Source organism: Acartia tonsa, chromosome 13, assembly GCF_053477335.1.
Source record: "Acartia tonsa isolate MP-2025a chromosome 13, ASM5347733v1, whole genome shotgun sequence".
NCBI lineage: Eukaryota > Metazoa > Arthropoda > Copepoda > Calanoida > Acartiidae > Acartia > Acartia tonsa.
In genome coordinates this window covers 24,619,682-24,642,568 of record NC_137272.1, presented here as the reverse complement: position 1 = coordinate 24,642,568, position 22,887 = coordinate 24,619,682, and the positions used below count along the sequence as shown (strand labels likewise).

The 22,887-nt window shown below is 29.1% G+C and overlaps 1 protein-coding gene across 2 annotated transcripts in view; it reads right to left on the bottom strand.

Moving 5' to 3' along the window:
• Positions 1–20,218, bottom strand: part of LOC145335011 (roundabout homolog 1-like) — a 107,501-nt gene extending 87,283 nt beyond the window's left edge. For both annotated transcript variants that reach the window (XM_080180682.1, XM_080180683.1), the window contains exon 1: positions 20,002–20,218. In XM_080180682.1, coding sequence (XP_080036808.1) covers positions 20,002–20,065 — 64 coding nt within the window. In that variant the 5' untranslated portion in view covers positions 20,066–20,218. The remainder of the gene's footprint in view (positions 1–20,001) is intronic.
• Between the last annotated feature and the right edge of the window lie 2,669 nt (positions 20,219–22,887).

Sequence of the window (22,887 nt, the reverse complement as noted above, 5' to 3'; positions counted from 1 at the left end):
CGGACAAAACTTATTTCATAGAAGTTGCGTTACCATAAATAAGTATTTGAGAGAGAAAAAGAAACTATGAAGCGACTAAATCTTAAGACTGAATTAATTTTATATTTAACTTTGTAATAATGTAATAAAGTTATCTTTTTACCAACACATTCCTCCTTTTATTATTGTTATTGTTTAGTAACTAGGTTTATATAAAATATGTCTATATATTACATCAATAAATTATGACAAGGAATTTATAAAAAAAAAGTTGTTGCTCCCTTGGTTAGGAGAAACCACTCTTCACTTTTAGATCTCTATCGCCACATTGCAGTGCAATAACGACCGAGTTATTTTGTTGCACGGGAGTGGATTTTTTTGTTATTTAGGATTTAGACTATAAAAAATAATGAATTATTATTATGTTTAAAATGCCTTTGCAATAGTTTGACATAATTGTCCTTTTTTGCTATCCTTATTCCATAATCTGTAAATATCAAGTCGAGAACCCTTTATAATATTATTCTAGATAGAGACAATAACATTATCTAACCCAATTTCTTGTGTGTGTGTGTGTGTGAGTTAGTGTATATAGATGTTCTTGAAGCTCTTTTAAGTATTTGGAAAAAACTACGAAGTTATTTCACCATGGAATTTAAAAACTTAAATTTCTCAAACTAATTGATCTATTTCAATGAGATGTTATAACAGGCATGACAACATCCATAAATAGTGAATAGGGACCCACGTACAAAGTGATTTAAAGTGCAGATGTTTTGTCACGTACAAAGTGTTTTAAAGTGCAGATGTTTTGTGGCCATAAAACAAGAATTTCAAGATAAATATTCACAAGATCTTCTATAATTGGTTTAAACCACGACAAACCAAGCAGCCTGACCACATGTCTATATCTGTCTTTGATGTGGTCAGAAAGAAGAAATTCAATTTTCTTTTATTGTTTATCTTATTACATTCACAGAAATTAGGGATATTACAACAAGGGAAAAATTAGTAGTTCTTTGGTTCATACCACTAAAGAAGTGAATTAAGAAAAATAAATGAATCGCCATTTGTATTGTTTATTAATAGATTTTGAAAATATAAATTAAAGAAATTAGGAAAGAACAAATCAACCCTTACATAAAACATAAACTAACTTTTTTTAAATTTCAAGTAGCTGTTGTTGTCATTATTCATTTAATTTGTTAAAATCCGTCAAGGGCGTCCAAGCTTTTTATTTGAGTAGGGTAAAAAATTTAAAATTTAAATTTTGGGGGTGCCTACGTCACTCCAAAGTTCATCTTTAATCTTTATATCATAGAGGCAAAGACGTCCAAGCTTTTGGGAGAGGGTAATCACCCCATCCCCCCCCCCCCTCCCCCTTGGACGTCCCTGAAATCCGTGTTCTTTTTTTCATTTCAATGTTATTTTGCAAAACACGTCAATATAAGTTTAATTATTGTTAAATTTATATATGTAAATATTTTGTTTTTTTATCCTTGATATTCCAGACAAAAGCTCACATATAGGTCATATGGACTAAACAGTCATCTTAGAAATAAGATAACTTTATCAGAAATTTTAGCTTTCTTTTGTTTTTCTCAAATATCATAAGATCTTTTTTCTTTCTTTAAAAATTCTTATAAGTTACTGAATGGTGTAATTATCCTTCTTAATCAAAAAATGCTGTAATGAGAGTAACCAATAGCTTTATATTCATATTTTGACATCAATTTCTAAGAAAGCTTAAAATTTGGTGCAACTCTCTACTTAGATATGTTAACCTACATTTACATTTACATTTGGAATTTACTTTTACTAGGTATTTATATCCAACTATCGTAATTACCACAAACCACTAATTAAAATACAAAGAAATTGGAACGAGAAAATTGTTCATTTTTGGATCAATTAAATGTTAAAATCACGTATATCACCAGTCAAACTTTGCCCCATTGAAAAAATTTTTAAAAAATTTAAGCGCCTAAAGATAGTAAGGATCTGCTTTGCTTTCATAGACCTTATTTATCCTAACCTAAAATAAGCATCTCAATTTTAATACACCAAAACTCAAGTGTAATTATGGATGGTCCACAAGTGAAATATGGGATTCTGCAGATTAATCTAATTTCCCCCTTTTGATATTGATGATAATCTGAAAATGAATTTAAAATGTTGAATAGAGAGACGACCTAATTATCATTTCAGCTTTACAGGTATAGGACATTGGACAGTTTATCAATTTCTGCGATTTTACCTTTAAAAAGAATTGTTTTTAAGTCCTAGTTATATTACAGTTCCAACAGTTAATTTATGAAATAATTATTCTTTCCTATTCTATTTATATCAAAGACGTTCAACGATGTTGAAATCATTTAAAAAATAGTCTGACTTCCAATATTGTTTTTTGCCTCATAGTTAGAATAATTATTTATTGTATTTTATTATAAACAGCTTTCCGAGGATAGTAAGATTAATCCAGTTTTGTTATTCTTGGGCCGGGCTAATATGTAATGTTCATTTATTATTCATTCAAAATTGTTTATAACACGACACGATACAGGATTTTTCAGTAAAGCTTAGAACCGTTATTTATATTCGTGGCGGATATTTATCGTACTGGAACTTGAATTCAACATCCCTGTATTCCAAAAATACCATCACAGTAATTGTAAAATTAGAACAGTTTGTAGCACACAAAATTAAAAGATTAATTTTCTCCCCCATATCAGTGAGGGAAGTAGGAAAAGATTTAAGAAATATTTATGATAGCATTTCAATTATAATAGTAATTTGCCAATTTCTTTGTTTATAACGCATGATGTGTGTTTTATAATAATACTAGAGTTGGCTCGATATAATTATCTCCCTATTGGCTAGTTTTCTATATGCATATCTATTTCTCAATAAATCTATTTTCCTCACCCGGTATTACTATCTAAAAGAAAGTAAATATTTAATAATTTAAATGATTTTTAAAAGATTTTTTAAAATTATATTTTTTCTTTACATTACCATCACCAAAGGGTTAATGATGATGATTACAATTTTAGTTTAATATTTGAACACACAAAATGTCGCCACATTCGAATTCTTTTAAAACATAGTTTTCTTAAATTTATCATATTATAAATTTAAATTTTCTTTTTTATGATTAGAAATTAAATACATCAATATAAGGTAAATAGCAACATGAAATGAAAAAAATGAATTTATTTTTAATAAAGTAAAATAATGGGTCTTATCGTTCTGGGCAATAAGAGTTTATTATGGATTATTGGAGCACTATGAGTTTTAATCATATATTCCTTGGAAAACTTGAGCTCGTTTATAGACATTTATTTCCTATATAGATCTGACATGGATCTTGAAGCAATTAAGCAGGCCGTTTTGTACATGTTAAAAATTGGAAGATTTCATTAAATAAAAGTAATCGCAAATATACTTAGTAAATGATGCGAAAACACAATACATTTAAACCATAAGGAAAAAGGATAAGAGGATGAATACTCACCCCTTTTTCATGGTAAAATACTACTTCCCCATTCCTAAATTTAGAAGCAGACGAAAATCAAAAGCCGCCCAGGGCTTTTTGTAAGTCAATCATAAATAATAATGTGAATAAAAAGAAAAGCGATATTTAGCAAACAGCCGTGGGCGGTCAGAATCAGCAGAATGTTCATTATGAAAAAAATTTCCCCCTTTTTAGAAATAGAAGGATTCATCTTTCATGAACAAATTTTTTTTTAAATAAAAATAAAATTCTATGTAATTTTTAATTAAAACATTAAAACGAAAATATCTAATCTAATATTCTTGCCCTAAATATGGAAATAGTAAAAAGTAAAAAAATATTTTTTTTTAATAATTTTTAATCCTCCCATTTGAAAAGTAGTGGAATAGCAATAAATTTTAGCGCGGCAACAGCGCTGAGTAGGCCTCTAGGCCCACTGCCTATTTTCGTCTTCTAGTTGCTTCGATTTCTCTCTTTTATTTTTTTCTCTATGATTTAAACTCAAATATAATTTTTTTGTCTGGAGTAAAAAATAGAGGCGAAGTTTTTTATTAGTTATTACTTTAAGCCTGACAAAAATCGGATAAAATAATCAAACTTTGAAAACAAATCATCATCAAAAGAAATGAGAAAGAATTAGAAAAGAGAAAATTAGGAGGGGATATTTTATCTAAAGAACTATTTTGATTTCTTCCTACCTGACACAAATGACCATTCATAATAAAATGACCAAAAATTATGAACATGATCTTATGTTCAGCCGCGCGGCTTAGTAACCACCCAAAAAAACCTCGGCCTTAGCCGCTGCCTATTTCTATTCAACAGCTCTGCGACTTACAATTAAATTTGTCTGATAGCCACGCGTTTCACTAAGCCTCCAAATAAACTTGACTGCCTACGATCAAAAACTCTTTGAGTCGCATCCACCGTCAGACTCACATGGCCTAAGCCAAAGGTAATAATGTAGCTGAGCTTTAAGGATGGGTCTATTTTACAGTTGACCTTAAATATATTAGGAATTGTGTAAATAATGTTGTGCAGCAACTACAACTAGGAATATACATATACAAACATATAATTCTAGGTAAATCAAACTTTCAGTAAAAATAGACTCTTTTATTGTATTTAATAACATATTTATAAGGGAAGCTTTTCTAAAATAAGATTGACAAAATTTCTAAATAAGTATCCAGGGTAAGAATAGGAGAGACTATTGGGTATGAGGAAGAAGGAAAAAAACTTAATAAATTTTGTTATAAAGAAATTTCAGAAAACTCAAATATCAATTCCACTTCATAATTTAGAACCAAAAAGATACTAATTTTACTAGAATTGTAGACCTCTTGGTCTTTTATTCTACAGATCTTAAATAACACCCGGAAACACTTGCTCAGAGACAATCCACTACATTATAATACAAGTGAAAGTTGTTTAGTGTCCCTTTTAATGCATTCTAACTAAGAAAGTTTGTCCTAGCCGTCCTAGTTGAAGTCTGAGTACTTCATACAGTTCCCCAGTTAGACAAGGAGTACTAAGTTGACATACAATTATAATAGTTAATATAGAATGAATTCAATAAATTTTATGTCATTAGATCTTATTTGTTTATCATTCACTAGCGGCTACGCCCCTAGAGGCCTCTAGGGGCACTTGAGGAGGAGAGAGTCGAATTTGATAATTCAATTTCTTATTTTAGATTTTAAAAGAAAAAGTTAAAAAAAAATTTACGTTTGATGTTTATTTTTCGTTGAACTCTCTTTCTAAAATTGGTAAATTTTTAAAAAATTTAATTTCTCTAGGGAGGGTGGTGGTACCCTCCCCCAAAATAGTTATAAACCTTCCCGGGACATATGAGAATCTACCCTGTTAAGGAGAACCCAATCGGTTCAGCGGTTAGCGAGATCCTTCGGTACACACAGACAGACAGACACACAGACAAACATCCTGTTACTTTAGTATAAGGATTATAAGATTATGATTTAAAAGCATAAATACTAGAAACATAAATCAATCTTGTAATAATATCAAAACAATGACATTATCACTATGATTTCATGTTGATATCATATCAGCTCTTGAGCTTAATATTATGTAAGACTTGAATATCATTACACCTCTACCTATATACAAACATCAATGACTGAGACAAGTATTTACAATAATTAAGATTTTATTTTAATAGCCATATGTGCCTCTACCCATTTAATGACTATTATCTGTTCTTAGTAGTGAGTCTCGCTGTTAAGGGGGCAAATTCCCCTCGACTATATACTGTTTTACCGTCTCAGTAATCGCTTTTATGGATGTTTTCATCCTTGTTTTTGATAATTTTTATCCAATCTAGGAGTAAATTAATATTACTAAACTTTCACTGATAAGACCTTATTCAAGAACAGGAAAATCAAACCAAAAATTACAAAATCTGCTAAAATTGTCGGATAAACCAAAATTGTACAAGTTTAAGGATTGTTTCATATTTTGTGAAGTACCTTTCCCAAATTTTGTTCTAAGTATGATGTCACACATATAAAATAAGGATAACTGCATCAATAGTATTTTACATTAGAGTAAAACACTAGAGGGGGAGAGGGGTTAAAAAACTGTTCTAAAGACCTTTATTGTGTTTTTGGAAATCAACCAGTGTCGGGAATATTCACACAGAAAACTAGCAGACGAAAAGGTCCTTAACAGTGGGATCCAGGAAATGTCTGCTTATAAATCAATACTCTTAATTAATTGGCAGGACTATAAACAAGTGTATAAAATATAGTTTTAAAGATATATCCCCTGGTACAGAAATTAATTATTTCAAGAGTGCCAAAGTCCAAGGCATGCAAGAAGAAAATAATTACTGTTATTTTTATGACGGCCAAGAAACGGTTTGCATACCTCAGAAATGAATCGTTAACTACATAGTATGTATTAATATAATATCGTATCCTAACATTTTGTTAATTTCTTTAAAAGTCTATTATATTGTTAAAATCATAATTCTATGGTGCCCTAATTTCATATTACTCGATACATCGAATTATATTCTAAATAAATTAAAATTTTTACAGAAAAAATTGATCTTCTAGTAGTAAAGGTTTTCTTGTATTATCTGTCTGGCCGTTCGTTTTCCTGTCAAAATAATAAATCACTATTTTGAAACGGCTTTATTGCAAAAATATCTAAATCAATAAACTAACATTTACGATGATAAAACTATAATAATTTCAATTGGATATTTCGAAGATCTTTTCAGAAAAATTATCTCTGTCTTTAACATAACCTGAGAAATTCATCTTCCTTTGAAGTTATGATTAAACTAATGGCATACTCCACTCCCTCCCCCCAACCATCTTTACTTAAAACCAATATCTTCTTTATGGTTTGGTGACTCAAAATAGTATCAAATGCTTGCTGTAAGTCAAACTGCATATAAGTTAAATAGAATTTATGCTAAACCCCGAACCACTTCATTATGCAATCTACATTTTCCTGGATATTTTGTCTACGGTAGACCATAAGTGTACAGCTTTACAGTACATTGTTTCTATTTGTTAAAGCAACACGTATAATAAAAGAAAAAGATTCTGTTTAAAGTAAAATGCTTATATTTCAATCAAAATCTATATTTTTGTATTTTTTACCGATTTACTTCATTATGCAAATCAAAAGAAAATCAATGAGAAAACGTTTGTTTTGCCCTTTTCTACACTTTTAAAAAATAATTCTGATAAAATAACAATTTTTTAAGGGATTTATGCATTAATTATAATGAAAAACAGTTTAAGGTAGATTTTATTGATTTTTCTAAATAAGAAATAATTGAAAAAAAGAAATTCTATCCCTATCACTTTAGAGGACAGCTGCCGACCCCCGGTCTTACGGATGAAGCTAAATACATGTAAAAAATATAAATTTGCCTGAAAAGTATACAAAAATGTTTTTTGATGTGTTAAAAAAATCCATTTTAAAACCTTGATTTTGAGGATGATGGCCTTTAAGATGCTCTTACTGGTGGTGATGGTGAGCTAAATGTTATCAAAGTGCATGCCTTTGAAGAAAACATATATACTGAACTTTGGTCCAATTTTTGTAGCCTCCAGCCAAGCAATATTAAAAAAGAAAAAAATTGCAATTTTAAATACTAAAATTCATAAAGTAAATAATGTAGTTTTTAGATAATGGTTATACTTCATGTCGAGAGGCTCCACTGTAGGCTGCTATGACTACAAAAAATGGTACATAGGTTAATAGACAAGTTGTTGTAATGGTCATGTACTTAGATAACATTTAGCTCACCTTCACTACCAGTAAGAGCATCTTAAAGGCCATCATCCTCAAAATCAAGATTTTAAAATGGATTTTTTTAACACAATAAAAAACATTTTTGTATACTTTTCAGGGTAATTTTTATCTTTAACATGTATTTAGCTTCATCCATAAGACTGGGGGTCAGCAGCTGTCCTCTAAAGTGATAAGGATAGAATTTCTTTTTTTCAATTATTTCTTATTTAGAAAAATCATTAAAATCTACCTTAAACTGTTTTTCATTATAATTAATGCATAAATCCCTTAAAATATTGCTATTTTATCAGAATCCTTTTTTGAAATTGGAGAAAAGTGCGAAACAAACGTTTTCTCATTGATTTTCTTTTGATTTGCATAATGACGTGGATCGGTAAAAAATAAAAAAATATAGATTTTGATTGAAATATAAGCATTTTACTTTAAAAAGAATCTTTTTCTTTTATCATACGTGTTGCTTTAACAAATAGAAACATTGTACTTTAAAGCTGTACACTTATGGACTACCGTAGACAAAATATCCAGGAAAATGTAGATTGCATAATGAAGTAGTTCGGGATTTAGTTAAAAATCGTTAAATAGTATTCAAAAAGTATTCTTCATTGAAAATAACCACATCTAAAATCATATGTTTGATTTTTTTGTTGTTAACCAACAAAAATATTGCATCTACTAAGTAAACCCTGCGATAGCCTAACTATTGCAAGGAGCTAATATAAACTAACTGTATCAAACCTTAAATAAGTAATTCTATTAAATGGCTGTAGTTCAAAGCATCAGTAAGATAATATTCTGATAACAGAAAAAGCATTGAATTTTTTTCAAATCATGTAAAAGACAAATTAAATAATATTGAAAAAAATTCTAATGATTTGCTAAATAAAATTCTGCAAAAATGTAATTTTTTTGTAGGTTTCCTCATAATATGCATTATTCTGCTCTTTGTGAAAATATATACATATAACATATATGTATTATGAATGCCTGTAATATATAAATATGTAACAAAGATGATAAAATCTTATAATTCATCATATATCCATGTCAAACCTTGTTGCTGTTATTACATCAACATAACACAACTGGTAAATTTACAAAAACATAATCTTATTATTACATTATTTCTAGGTTTCTACCTAAAATTTTTATTAAATATTAATATTTAATAGATGACAGTTAAATTTAAAGTAAATTAGTTAATAGATACTAGCGACTTCGCCACCTAGAGGCCTCCAGTTGCACTTGAGGGGGGAGTTGAATCCCAAAACCCATTTTTTTAAATTAGATTTTAAAAAGTTTTTTTTAATTTGGGGGGGGAGGGGGCGGGGATTGGGTCTACACCCTCACCACAATTTTTATTTTAGTCTTTTAAAAATGAAAAATAATTGGGACGGGGGATAATTTTTTTCTAGGGGTGATTTCTCTTGAGAGGGTGGTTGTACCCTCCCCTAAAATAGTTATAAACCTTCCCAGGACCTATGGGAAGCTATCCTGTTAATGATAACCCGATCGTTATTCGTAAAGCAATTAATTTTTAGCCAAAGCAATCATATTATTTACTAGTAAGTCGACAAAAACCAATGTATTTGTATGTCAACATTATGATTCCAGTATTAACTTTGATAATATATACAGGTTTTGGGGTGGGGGGATAACAGTAGATAACATTATTGATGATAGATAACATTTACCCGGGGGTATTTATTTATTATATATGTGGTGATACACTTTTTATCAATGGAAAAACTACTCTTTAATTTACATCAATATCTTATGGAATAATAACATAAACATTCAATCTTGTAATATTCTGTTCCAATAAAACTTTTGAGTTAAGGTTTAACCAGTTAATAACCTATAAAGGATAGGATATACAAAGAGATCTTATTTTGGTGAATCTCTGAACCAAATCTTGCTAATGAAGAACATGATTATATTGCCAAACTCCCTTGAATCAACCAACCCTTTAATGGCACGATTTTTATCTGGAAGTCCTACCTATGCAAGGTAATGAGTAGAACCAGTTGTTGGGCCAAAGCATACCCTCTACTCTTTCTATTTATGTCACGCACCTGAGATAGAAGTAGTAGGAACTATTTTACCGTTATTAGTTATGGCGCGGTGTTGGGCCGAAATTCGCACCTATCACCTTCACCACAACAAGCAGATGAGTTACATATCATGTTACATTCGCTTATTTTACTTTATCTGTGCCCTTGCGTAAGCCATATATTTGACGGACTGTTAATTTTAAATATGAGTTAACCTAGCCGAATTCTTTCAAATTTCATATCTATTTGGTAAGAAACTGTTATTTTGTACTAAATTTGGATTGAGTGTTTATGAGATGTTTTGGAAAATATGAACAAAAGTTTAGAGTATATTAAGATATATTTATTATGATATATCCACAGGGATATATCAATTAAATAAATTTATTGTTCAAATTCTTTTGAGTAAAATTCTGATTTAGGAAACTTAGAATATAGCAGGGGCAGAAGGGAGTGCCATTACATTTTCCCTGAAAGTAAACATATACAAAGTGATTGATACCACAGGATTTAGAATTAGGGAATACCAAAACATTACATTCAAATGAAAGAGGGATAAGATAACTAAATCAGGGATAACATCACGGAAAGTGATAGATTAACTAAAGATTAGTTTCTTTATAGGAGAAAATACAAATGAACGATCAGTTATTTGACAGTAGTAACACCGATCTCTTTACTTAATATGGTCTTAATGTTAACCCATTAAAAAAAATATTAAACCATTTGATGTCAAATAAAAGTGTCTGACTATGACGTCAGAAAAAATTAACGATTAACCAATGAGAAGCCAGTATTCACAATGGTAAAATATATAGCGGCCTCTCATTGGTTAATTGTTATTTTTTTCTGACTTCATAGTCAGACACTTTTACTGTTTTCAACTGAAATAAATGTGATTTAAAATCGTCAACTACTTTACTAATATCAATATGTCTTAAATTTGTTTAGTGCAATAACAGTATCTTTGATGTTAAATCATAAGCAGTATAAATCAAATTTTATTTTTTTAAATAATTAAGTTTTGTGTTTTTATAATTAGTTGATACATATTTTGTATTATTATTTCTCTATATAAAATTGTGTAAGTGAATCCCTAGTGATTATTCAAATCCTCTTCCATAATTCTATTATCCCTTCTGAATACAATATATCTATTTCCCTTTCATTCTCTTTTTAACACGCAAAAGGTATTCTTTATAACTGTATATCCCTTACTGTGTAAAATATATGATAAATATATTTCCTGTTAATATATCTTTTTTTATCGTTGTTTATCAAAAGTAACAAACATTCACTGTAAGCTTTAAATGGTGTTTATCTTTAATTCGTACTAACTTGGTATGGACAATCTTAGTTTATTGAAAGGCGTAGTTTCAAGAAATGCATTTGAACTTAATTTAGTGAACCGCATATTTTTTGCTAGTTACTGGGTTAAACTATATTTATATGGCATATATTTGAAAGAATTTCAATTTTCTACCACGTAGTTTTGAAAATATCAAGACTTGAAAATCGTCTTTTTGTGACATATGCAATTTAAAAAAACTAATTTCAAGTCTTGATATTTTAAAAACTACGTGGTAGAAAATTGATATTCTTTAAATATATGCCATATAAATGTAGTTTAACCAATTAACCAGGAAAAAATATGCGGTTCACTAAATAAGTACAAACTACAAATGCATTACGTGAAACTACCCCTTTAAAGAAGATTATAAATTAAATTGCTGTCCACTTCTTAGGTAATTCCATTAATAAAGAATGTATTGGGATATTCAATGTTCTACATAAACATATACATACTGATGTTGGACATAATCGTCCTTGTATTAAAACTAGTGGAATGCAAAAATAAAAGTTTCCAGGAAAGTTTTGGAAGTAAACTAAGATATCTCTCTCAGATTTCTCAACAAATATAAAATGAAGAAAAGGGCAATTTGGAAATTTCTTTGAATGAAAATATAATTTTAGAGAAGCTCCTCTATAACTATTGTTAAGAAGAACACACGCATTGCTGAAAGAAAAAAAACAGATCAAATATATGTTAATTAAAAAGACAAGACTATGCAATGAATAACAATTTTAAAAACAAGGAATTTAAATTGAAACCGGCTGTCAATGCTAAAAAAAAAGACTGTAAGCCATTATTTTTGTATAATAACTTTACCTGCCTCAAACATTTAAAAGAAGAACATTTTCTCTATTTAATACAATTGTGTATAGAACAACACTTTTTGCTTGGTAGAACATTTTACATGACAACTTAAAGCATTATGTTTTATTCTCCTCTCCCCACACTGTATACAAAGAACATGGATAATAGGATATTGTTCTGAATAAGAACAATCTGCCTTTAAAAGTTGACGTCAATCACATCATATCATTGTATGTATACATTTACTAAGTATAGAGTTTTTTTATGGGAATTATTTATGATATTAACGTAAATGGTAGTTTGACAGGGGAGGTATCGGGTTCGAGTCTAGACAAAATTGCGTCATACAAGAGTTTATATACTGCTACTATATTTGTCGCGTTACAGCAATAGGAAGAGCAGATAAATGCAAGGAACTGTATATAAACAGGTGCAATTCATTACCATGCACTGCACAGTTAGGATTTCTAGACAAGGGTGGTGCAATCAAACTTAACATAATATCCCTGGTTGAAAGATCTGCACTTTCAGTTAAAATGGACAATGCCAAAAAGTCCTTCACTTGAAATCAAAAGAGAATCTCGCCCATAATATTAGGTAATAAATAGTGGAGGAACTTTAATCCAAAATAAATATAACACCCATGTGTTATTATATCCATGTCCAAAACCAAAAATAAGATTGTTTTAGGATGTTAAATCCCCCTCCTCACAAACACAAATTCCGTATTCTAGTTAACCCCTATCATACCAAGATCTGGGAGGGGAGAATTAAGGAAGGGAGGGGGGGAGAGTACCCTTTTAAAGGATTAAATAAGTGACAGAGATGTATCATTGTACATTATACTGGTTGGGGAAACATAGTCAAAAACAAATATTTCAACAAAACTTTTCTGTAACTCAAAACTATTATTATTCAGATAAAATGGCTCATCATGGGTATCAAGAAAGGTAAAAGTTCAGGATATATAAACTTGTGAAAAACGATGATATACTGTTATTTTTATCTTATTTTTAGTTTATCCCTTATTTAGCCGTCTAAAGAAAGAATAAAGTTTTGGTTCTTTTTGTTATAATTATATTCTGTTCTATTTGATTCACATGTAATTAACGTTTTTGTCTTTTTTCTTCCATAGTCACAAAAACAATAATCTATAATAAACAAGGATGTTATTATACATCATAGCAAAGCTAAAACATAATAATTAAATATTTATGTTTATATAACTTATTTTCTTTTTATTATTGCTTCAAGGTCATTCTAAATTTGAAATCAAACTAACCGGCACATTAAAAAAGCTTACCTGAGGTGGGGAACTCAATCGGATTATGAATTTACTTTGTGAATATAAATTTAATAATAGTTATTTCTCGTATTCATTCGAAACCGATTAATATCCGGTGGATTAAAGCCGGTTCTCATCCATACGAAAAAAATATGTCTAGCATCGTATTATATCTAGTTTTCTACAAATATTGAAATGTACATTCCTAAGTTTAAAACCAGTTTTTTAAGACCCGAGATGCCGAAGGGACGGGCACATTTATTTCCGCGGAAGGCTGTTTATAAAACGATGCAAAAAATAGCTATTATTTTTTTTATTTTATTTCATGATTAAAACGTTATATATTTTGAAATACATGATTTAATGAATATCTGTTTTGTATCATAGTGACTAAAAATAAGATTAATGCAAAAATATATATTTGGAAAAAAATCTCAATAAAATAAAATTGAAAATGTGATTATTTAATTAATTGTTGTTCTTAATGCTTTTATTTTCATTCATAAAAAAATATTACACTTTACTATAACTAAAATGTTCCTTTTTACAAACAGAAAATGTTTGATCGAGTCTTCTGTAAAAGACATTTTACAGCGGGTTCAACAGCCAAGGATAAAGAATGGGAGCAGAATCAAGACATTCACCCATCTCATATCATTGATGTCACGTGCAAAATGATTATTTTTTTACGTTGTATGTGCAAATGGAAAACTTGCGTCCTTGTTGAAATTTTTACTGCCTAGATTTATGAAGTTGATCAATTTAGAGTTAAAAGTTTTGATTCAAGGAGCGAATATTTATTACTTTAGGGTTAAAACAAAATATTTGATAAATTATTCGCTCTCATAATTTTTACTGCATCTACTCTTTAACGTAGATATGTTACTTATTTTGACTTTTTCGGTGAATTATCTTTCTTTGAATTACAGGATACATTTTCTTTGTACTATTGGTTGAGAATTAACTTTAAACATTATAAGATTATGCCTAATCGTGCTAGGAATATCTATTGGAAAAGCTAGCAATTTTCAACAAAGGCCTATCTTTCGATCAGAATTTTTGTGAGAAGCCTATTTAACTCTCTCACTCTCTATCACACATGTCTATAAAACAAACAAAAAAGTCACAAAAAAAATCTCAATAAATTTAGAAATCAGATTTATAGCGCAAAAAACTCTAAAATCACAAACACACACATTTCATATTTAATGTGTATTTATTTATGTTTAAGATATTAATTTTTTGTCTTGAAAAGAAGGCTTCGTTGATAAACAATAAACGATATTTAAAATCTACTTTATTGGAAAGGTAATCATAATCAATTGAAGATTTGAAAGGGCTTAATTTTGGATAGGACTATTGAAATATTAAATCCTTTTGCTACAAATCCTTCCGATTAGTTTCTCTTTTCTCGCATTGCATTGCTTTTGTCGTATGAAGTGTCTAATTGTGTATAATCCATATGAAGAAATTTTGATGATTTTTTCCAAAGCAAAACTTATCAACATACCGACAAAATCAAAGTTATATTTTTAAACAAGTTTCACTTCTGAAATTTCAAAAACTTTGAATGAAAAAATTGTAATAAAAAGAGATATTTGTTTATTTCCTAACTCAATTTCAGAGAATTTATATTTGTCACAGTGAAATGAAAATACTAAACTTTTTCATTCTCTTTAAATAGAATACAGAAAATTGTGCATTGATAATAAACAATAAACATCATTTTTCGCATTGAATATGTTCATTTAAAACTAATATATGAATATATGAAAAGTACATATTTTCGCAAAATATCAAAAAGAAGGTTTTAATAATTAGTCCATAGTTTCCAAATAAAAGTGGAGTTTATCAGTCACAAACAATATTTTATTTCTAATATTCTATTGCACTATTTTTGACATATTGATAAAAATTGTAGCATGCTCATAAAAAACCTATTATCTTAAGTTATTTAAAATGAAAGGGGAGGGGGGGGGGGTATCAGTGGTCAACCGGCCATTCGTGGGAAAGCACCCATATCCTTGTTACTTGTAAAACGTATAACCCAATTTTTATCACAAAAAATATTTGAAGAATGTTTTATGGTATTTCTAAACAAAATTATAACAGGAAAACTCAGAAAAAAGTTTGGGAGGAATAAAAGAAAAGTTGATCTTTACGGAAATGGAAAAATATGTTTATAAAATGTTATCAGCAAGATAAAACTTTTCACTTCTTATATGTGTGTTTATGGGTGTGTGTGTGTGTGTATAGGTGTGTGTTTATGAGCGTTAAACTATTCTATAGATGTAAGGTTCCAGCCAACAGTTATTTTATTATTGAAATAAAAATCTGGACATTTTAAATTCTTTATTACACATTCGGTAAGCTCCAACAACCCTCCCAACCAGATTACCAAATTAAAGAAAAAAATTAACCACTTTTTAAAGATAGAAAGTAAAAACTTTTTTGTGGTAAATATGCTGTTGAAAACCCTCTCTCCTCTTTTTCTTCTTTCAACTTGCAAATTTAAATTTTCTGCTTTGTAAATTAGAAAGAAGGGGAAAATACGGTTGCCAATATTAAAAGTTATGATTGTGTATTTTAGTACTTTTTGTATATGAATGAAATGGCGATAAAATTTTTATTAAAACGACAGATAGATTATACTTAGTTGTAAGCGTCGGTCCGCCATTGATATTGTTCAGCTTTACATTGCAATTTTTGGGAGAAATGTGATTTTCTATTTGCTTCATATGTTTTATTATTTTGTAATTTGTTATATTCATGCACTTCGCTTCTTAGTACATTATTATCTGTGATTGTACATTCGCGTAACAAATAGTTTAACTAAAATACAAAAAGTACAAACCAAGACCATCAGTCATAGAGGACCAGGAATACATTTGAAGTTGAAAATAGAAATTAGCAAAGACACACTCAGCAGCTTTTATGGTCTTTGGAAGCAAAGTTTTTCTATGGAAAGTTTTTGTACATTCATGGTATTTTTAGCTTCTTTGTGTTCTTAATAAAGTTTAGATTCCTAACTCCAAACATGAAGTAATAACCATGGTCAAGACCTTATTTCAGCACCTTTACTACTCAATAAACAGTCAATCATGGTTTTGAAAATTATACATAAAAATTAAATACACCATATTTAAATTGTAAAAAAGATCATCAGTAGATTCTTAATTTTTCTCGATAATCAGCAAATCGTTCTGTATCCTTAAAACTATTGAAATATCTATAGCAGCACTATTACAGAATTAATATCCTTGTTTTTTAGCTACCACATCTTTTCATCATATCAAAGGGTATTACTTAAATCATTTCTTTTTAAAGAAACTAGCGGCTTCGCCCCTAGCCTCTAGGGGCTTTGCCCCAAGAGGTAATTAAAAAAATAAGGTAGTACATGTGGTGGATTTTCATCTTCATCATATTATAATCATACATCAAAAAAAAAAAAATTGGATTCTCATCTTCTTCAAACTGTATATCAATTATATATCAAAAAAAAAAAAAATTTGGATCCTCATCTTCTTCAAATTGTACATCATCAAAAAAAAAAATGGGGGTGATTTTTTTTGTTTTTGGGGGGGTTGGGGGTGTCCAACCCCCCAAGAAAATAGCTTAAAACCACCACAGGACCAATAGGTATATACCCTGAAGAGTAGAATCCAATCGGTTCAGTGGTTACCGAGATCTTAAGGGACGGACGGACAGACGGACAGACATCGTTCTACTTTGTATTATAAATTATAGATTAAGGATTTGATATTTTATTTAAAAGAAAATACTCAGATTATTTTTTGAAATATTGCTTATATAAATTTCGCAATAAAAAGTTATATAACAAGAACAATAATGTACAGATGAAGTGCAGCCATATCAAGCTGACAAAATATTTGAGTAAAATTTTGCAGTGAAAGTCGATTAATTAATTATCAACCTTTTATTTCTTTATGTGCTTAACGGCGCCGGGAAGTGGGTCGAACTGTCAATCTCTATTTTGAAATTTGTATAAATAACAAGTAGGTATACCGTATATCAAATTTCTTTTAATTCTCAAAGTGCATGTTCAAACGTCCTACAGACAACTAACAACTAAGTTGCTCGAATGTTTCCTGCTAGTTTTTACTGAAAATGGTAAGAAATATAGCCTGTTATGGATCTCACCATTCCCCAATTCTTAATATTAATATCTATGCACGGTTGGACCCTCAGATGTCAAAACTTTATTTAAGTGTTTGGCCAAAATGACTTTGCAATTGTATCTGTAAGTACGTCTAATAACACCCTTTGCTATTTTTAAAATCCTAGAAAATTTTTTTTGCAAGAAAATTGCATAAATTCGCAACCTTTTTTAGAACCACTACATAACTCGAGTTTTAAAACTTTTTATATAAAATCCTTTTTACAAAAAATATCAATAATTACTTAAAATTAAACCTGAAAGAAAAAAAATCTCATTTCACGTGTTAATTTGCATGTTTTAGGTCTTTTTTTGAGGAAAGTATAACTTCCACATTTTTGACAATAATTATATCTTTTTAACATTTCAAAGTAAAATATAATAAAACTTAAACGATTTTTCTTGAATTATCAGTTGAAAATTTCATCAAACATGCAATTTAAGTGATGAAAATTTAATAAAATCATTTTTTGAATGTTTAGAATTACCAATTTTCTACATTTAAAACAAAATGTTAACAAAATTTAAAAACATTTTAACATATAACTTCAAAAATCAATAACATTTTATAAAAAGATGTTTCAAAAAATAAATCATTAAAAGGTATTAAAATGCATTTCAAATTACTTAAAATTAAAACGAGAACATCTTTTTACACTGTATTCTGTCTAATAGAGTTTAAATGACATAGTTAGTGAATGAAATATTTCCTAAACTCATTAAGCCTTTTTGTGACTATATTAAAAATAATTTATTTTGTCTTATATTGTTTTTTTATTCAAATATTTGACAAAATTTTCCCTACGTCAATAAAATAAAGTCAGTTTTTTACTGTTTCCAGGTTTTTCTTTATAATTATAACAATTAAATATAATATAAATCTTCATTATCTTTTATTTGAATTATCATACACATTAAAATGTAAAGTATAAGCTAGAATAGCACTTTTTTTAACGAATATTTTAATGACATTATATCAAAATAATTCCTCTTAAATATCACACAACATATGATTGGGAAGTATAGCCATTTCTTGGAGGTATAATATTTACAAAAATACCATTAATTCTGTTTTTATCAGAAGTTAAAAAAATTGAACAATTCTAAAACAATGGTTGGCTGTCTAGATATTGAGTACACTAAGACTACGGCTCTGTTCTATTGAAATAACGTTGCAAAAAGAGGGGTTCTGAAAGTAATCTACCTAATTATTTTTAAAGAACCAACAAGTACTGTCAGTATCTTTTTTCTTGTAATCTAGCAGACAATCAAATCATAACACAATTTTCATGATAAAATATTCAGGTTTCTACTTCACATTTTAAAAAATATACTGATCAATAAAATGTTCAAAATTTTACTTTGTACTAATTGAAAAAATATGTTGTAATTCTTATTTTAAAGTTACATTTTTATCCCTGACAAAATCATAGACGACTTTTAAAGGCATCTTATCTAAACTTTTTGAAGAAAAACTTAAAAACGTTAATTAAGTATTAAAACTATTTTCTTCGATTTTTCTGAAGTTATTATCGCATTCTATGGGTTTTTTATTATCATTTACTTATATCGAAAGTGCCAAACATTGTACCCTAACTTATTCATTTAATAAAAAACCAAGTGTGTATGGTTAGCAGCTTTAGCTTTGTCACCATTAAAGCTTGAAAAAATAGAACAAATTAATACTTTACCCTTTATGATAGAGGTGATCCTTTTTTAAAAAGAAAAAAGGAGAGGAAATAAAAGAATTGTATAGATGATACGCATCTATAAATCAATGCACTTACTTCAACTGACAAATTGACAGCTTATTAAAGATATAATTGACATTTTATTTATTAATCCTTCTATAACAATTTTTTTCATAACATATCTTTTACAAACATTAATTAACAGTTTAAATTTATGCTATACGTTTCACTTTCTGCAAAATAAAGTTATTTCATATGAAGAGCTTTTAAGAACAATCGTGTTCTATAAAGTCTTAGCCTCACTCAGTCTTTTATAATGAAATTATATATTAACGTATTTACGACCCCGGCCCCCTAATGCACGCTTCGCGTGTCAAATTAAAAGTCTAATGAGGCCTATTTAACTTGTTGGTTATGATGAAGGATGAATACAACAAAAAGAATAACAAAACTCTGTTACCCCCCCCCCCCCCCCCACCACCACCTAATAGCTTATGTACCCCCTAAAACCCAATCGTCTTAGGTGTTAAAACGAAGTGGGACAAAGTGACTTAAAACTCTGCCATGTGACGTCACAGAAATGAGGGATTATCCATCTCTTTTTTAGGAGTTTTCTTTCCCACTTCTCATCTCATCTCCCTCATTTTTATGACGTCACATGGCTGATTTTTGAGTCATTTTGTCCCAATACGTTAAAACTTACTGGTACGCTTCGCAAAACCCTTGCAAAACCCTGTGCATACCATTGCTAAACAATCTTTGACCTATTAAACCCATTACTATTTGCGACAACTGACTGAAAGATTGATAGTTTGTAGAGTAGGTTGGATAGTGGGAAAAAAGTCCTTACCTTTCATAAGAAAGAAGAGAATTGTCTGAGTCAACAGAAAATCTGACACAAACAGATTTCTCATTGCTAAGCTGTGTGTCTAAATATGACAGGTGTCACACTCTACACTCTTAGAACAATATTATATCTTGTCACTTAATCATTTCATAACTTAACTGGGAGTTCATATTTATTTCTCACTTCAACGCAAAAATTTTGCATTTTTTTAACATTTTATATTTCTGAAAAGGAGAAGAATTATAAATTAATTTAGAAATACATATATGCAGATATTCATTTTGGGTTACAACAGTGTCAGCAGATGCAAAAAAAAACATCTTAATAGTCGTCTAGGTGGGCTTTTTAATTACGTTTCTGTGGACGATGCCAGACATTCTAAGCGAGACGTTGATTATGTACAACTTTTTCTGTCGGTAAAGAAGCAGATATTGATAAAGGAAAGAAAAAGTAAACTAGCAAAACTATGATTGTTCTTATTTTTTAAGGCTTTTGAAAATACAAGGCACTGCTTCAGTGCATAAAACGTAATGCGTATTTACTTTTTTTTGTTGTTTCAATGTAAAATACTGTTTTTCAAAATATTATTTTCTCATGTCATGATAAGGATAAAACAGTTACTGGTCTTGAAGGCTAATCTACAAACTTCAAATACAGAAAATATTTTATGAGCGTAGCTCCTTCTTAACTCCATATGCTCGTAAGTCATTACTTGTGAAACGGATGTAGTAAGCGAAATTTCATTGCTGCTAATAAAGATATTTTTCGCAATAACTTACTTTATCCAACTTGTCAGTAAGTCAATTATGATATGGCGGAATTTGGAATTCTTTAGGGTAATAGCATTTCCATAGCTACTTAATGAGTTCGCCCAACAATATTTGCCTTGTGTCTTTTACATATTAATAAGAGTTACTTGTAGATACTCGGAGTATTATCCTTGTTTTTATATAAACAGTTCTATTTAAGGAAATAATATCTTAATTCGTTCTTATAAATGGAAATTTATTCTAAATGTTTCTGTGAACTATTTCGTAAAATATTCTGCGACCAATAGGCAATAACATAGGAAAAATTGTTCAGATATACTTTTTAAGTTCAAAACTTGAAAATATCCTAACAACTGAAATAGGACAATAAAATGGAGACTATTGATACAGTGTTTACGAAGTTCTTATTAGACAGACACAATTGATGGCTTAATTTTTGAACCATCAATTTTCCTCCTGAAAGTTTACCAGCTTTCATGGTCAAAATTCCACGTATAGTTTGCAGGGGAGGGGAGGGGGGTATTTCCCGTCCATTATCACATCCCTGTGGGAACAACTTTAGTACTTGGACGGACATTAATTACAAATTAAAATATTATGACAAATACTAGCAACCCTACCTTCTAGTCCCTGAATCAAAACGGATCAATATTTTTGCGTATATAATATTTTACTATCCATTATGAATTTGGAACTCTGAATACTTATAGCGCACATGCGAATTGGTATATGGAATAAAAGCGTAACCAGGAAAAAAGGAAAACAAAGAAATTAATAATATGCAGTTTTAAGGAAAAAATTATAAATAAACCAGTACAATGTCCATTTGTATCCAAGATGTTAACATTTTACGTAAAATTTTGATATTTACAAGAATTGTCAATAAACTACTGAATACAACAAAATTTTTTTTTTTTTTGTTTTTATGTGAAAACAAGGAATAAACTATGAACATTTTGAATAATATAAAAGTTTTGTACATACTAGCCACCGGTATTTCTAATACCTCTTACATTTCCCTTTGTACAGTAACCCATTTTAACACCAAATAGTACTACATCATCAAAGGAAAGGAAAAGGAATCCTAAAGATGTAAAAACTATTTTGTCTCCATATTCAACCAAATCATAAATTATATTAATTGAACCTTGATTCATTTCATTACTTTAAGACTTTAGAAAGTAATAATAATACTTTTAAGAAAGGCACTATTTTCATTAAGTAGCTTAAGATTTATATTATTTATACAAAATACTTTGCTTTTATGTACATTTTACGTTTATGCAATAGGAACAATAATACGATGTGATAGTTTTCAAACTGTTTAAACTGTGGTATACAAATAAGGAAAACTATATTCTGTAGTTCCTTATCCCTATCTCAAGCTCCACCACCCATATAACTAAAAAGTCAATAAAGTAGTTAGGAAGGACAACACTTTCGGATATACAATATCGGTCTTTCAGAAAAATGTAATTGTTTAAAAATTAAATAACTTTATTCAAAATCTTAAACTTAATGCAGAATTTCACTAATCGGAATTGTTAGGAAGGGTAATTCATCGTCCATTGTCCTAAAAATTTACCACTTACAATATCTTTAAAATTTTGCACAGCTTTAAAATGGGCCACCCTAAAAATTTACAATTCATACATATCTGGCCCATAACTTCTAAAATGTCAACACCATTTGTTAGCAAGTATTAACGGAAAAGTTAAAAGTGGTTCCCCTTAAAAAGTTTATTACTTTAATTTACATAAAAATGTGTTAACAGTGTAAGGTGTTACAATATTGTAACATCGTCGTGTTGAAATATCTTTAGAAACCAGAATTTGACGGAGCATCTGCTTTTTAGATTCTATTGTATTCTCGGTGTTCCAACAAAAGTGCTATATTTTTTAGTCACTGTCACAAAAGTTCACAAATAGAAAACTATGTATACGCTTTTTTTACAAAACTTCAAAGTTCATTTAAAAAAACTTAAAGACAGGCAAATAAAATTTGATACATAAACTAGCTAAAATGGCAAGAAATGGCTGTAGAAAATATTTTTCTCTATAATGTTAGAAGATATAGAAAGCATTTTAAAAAATATCTAGTCTTCATATATTGTATACGA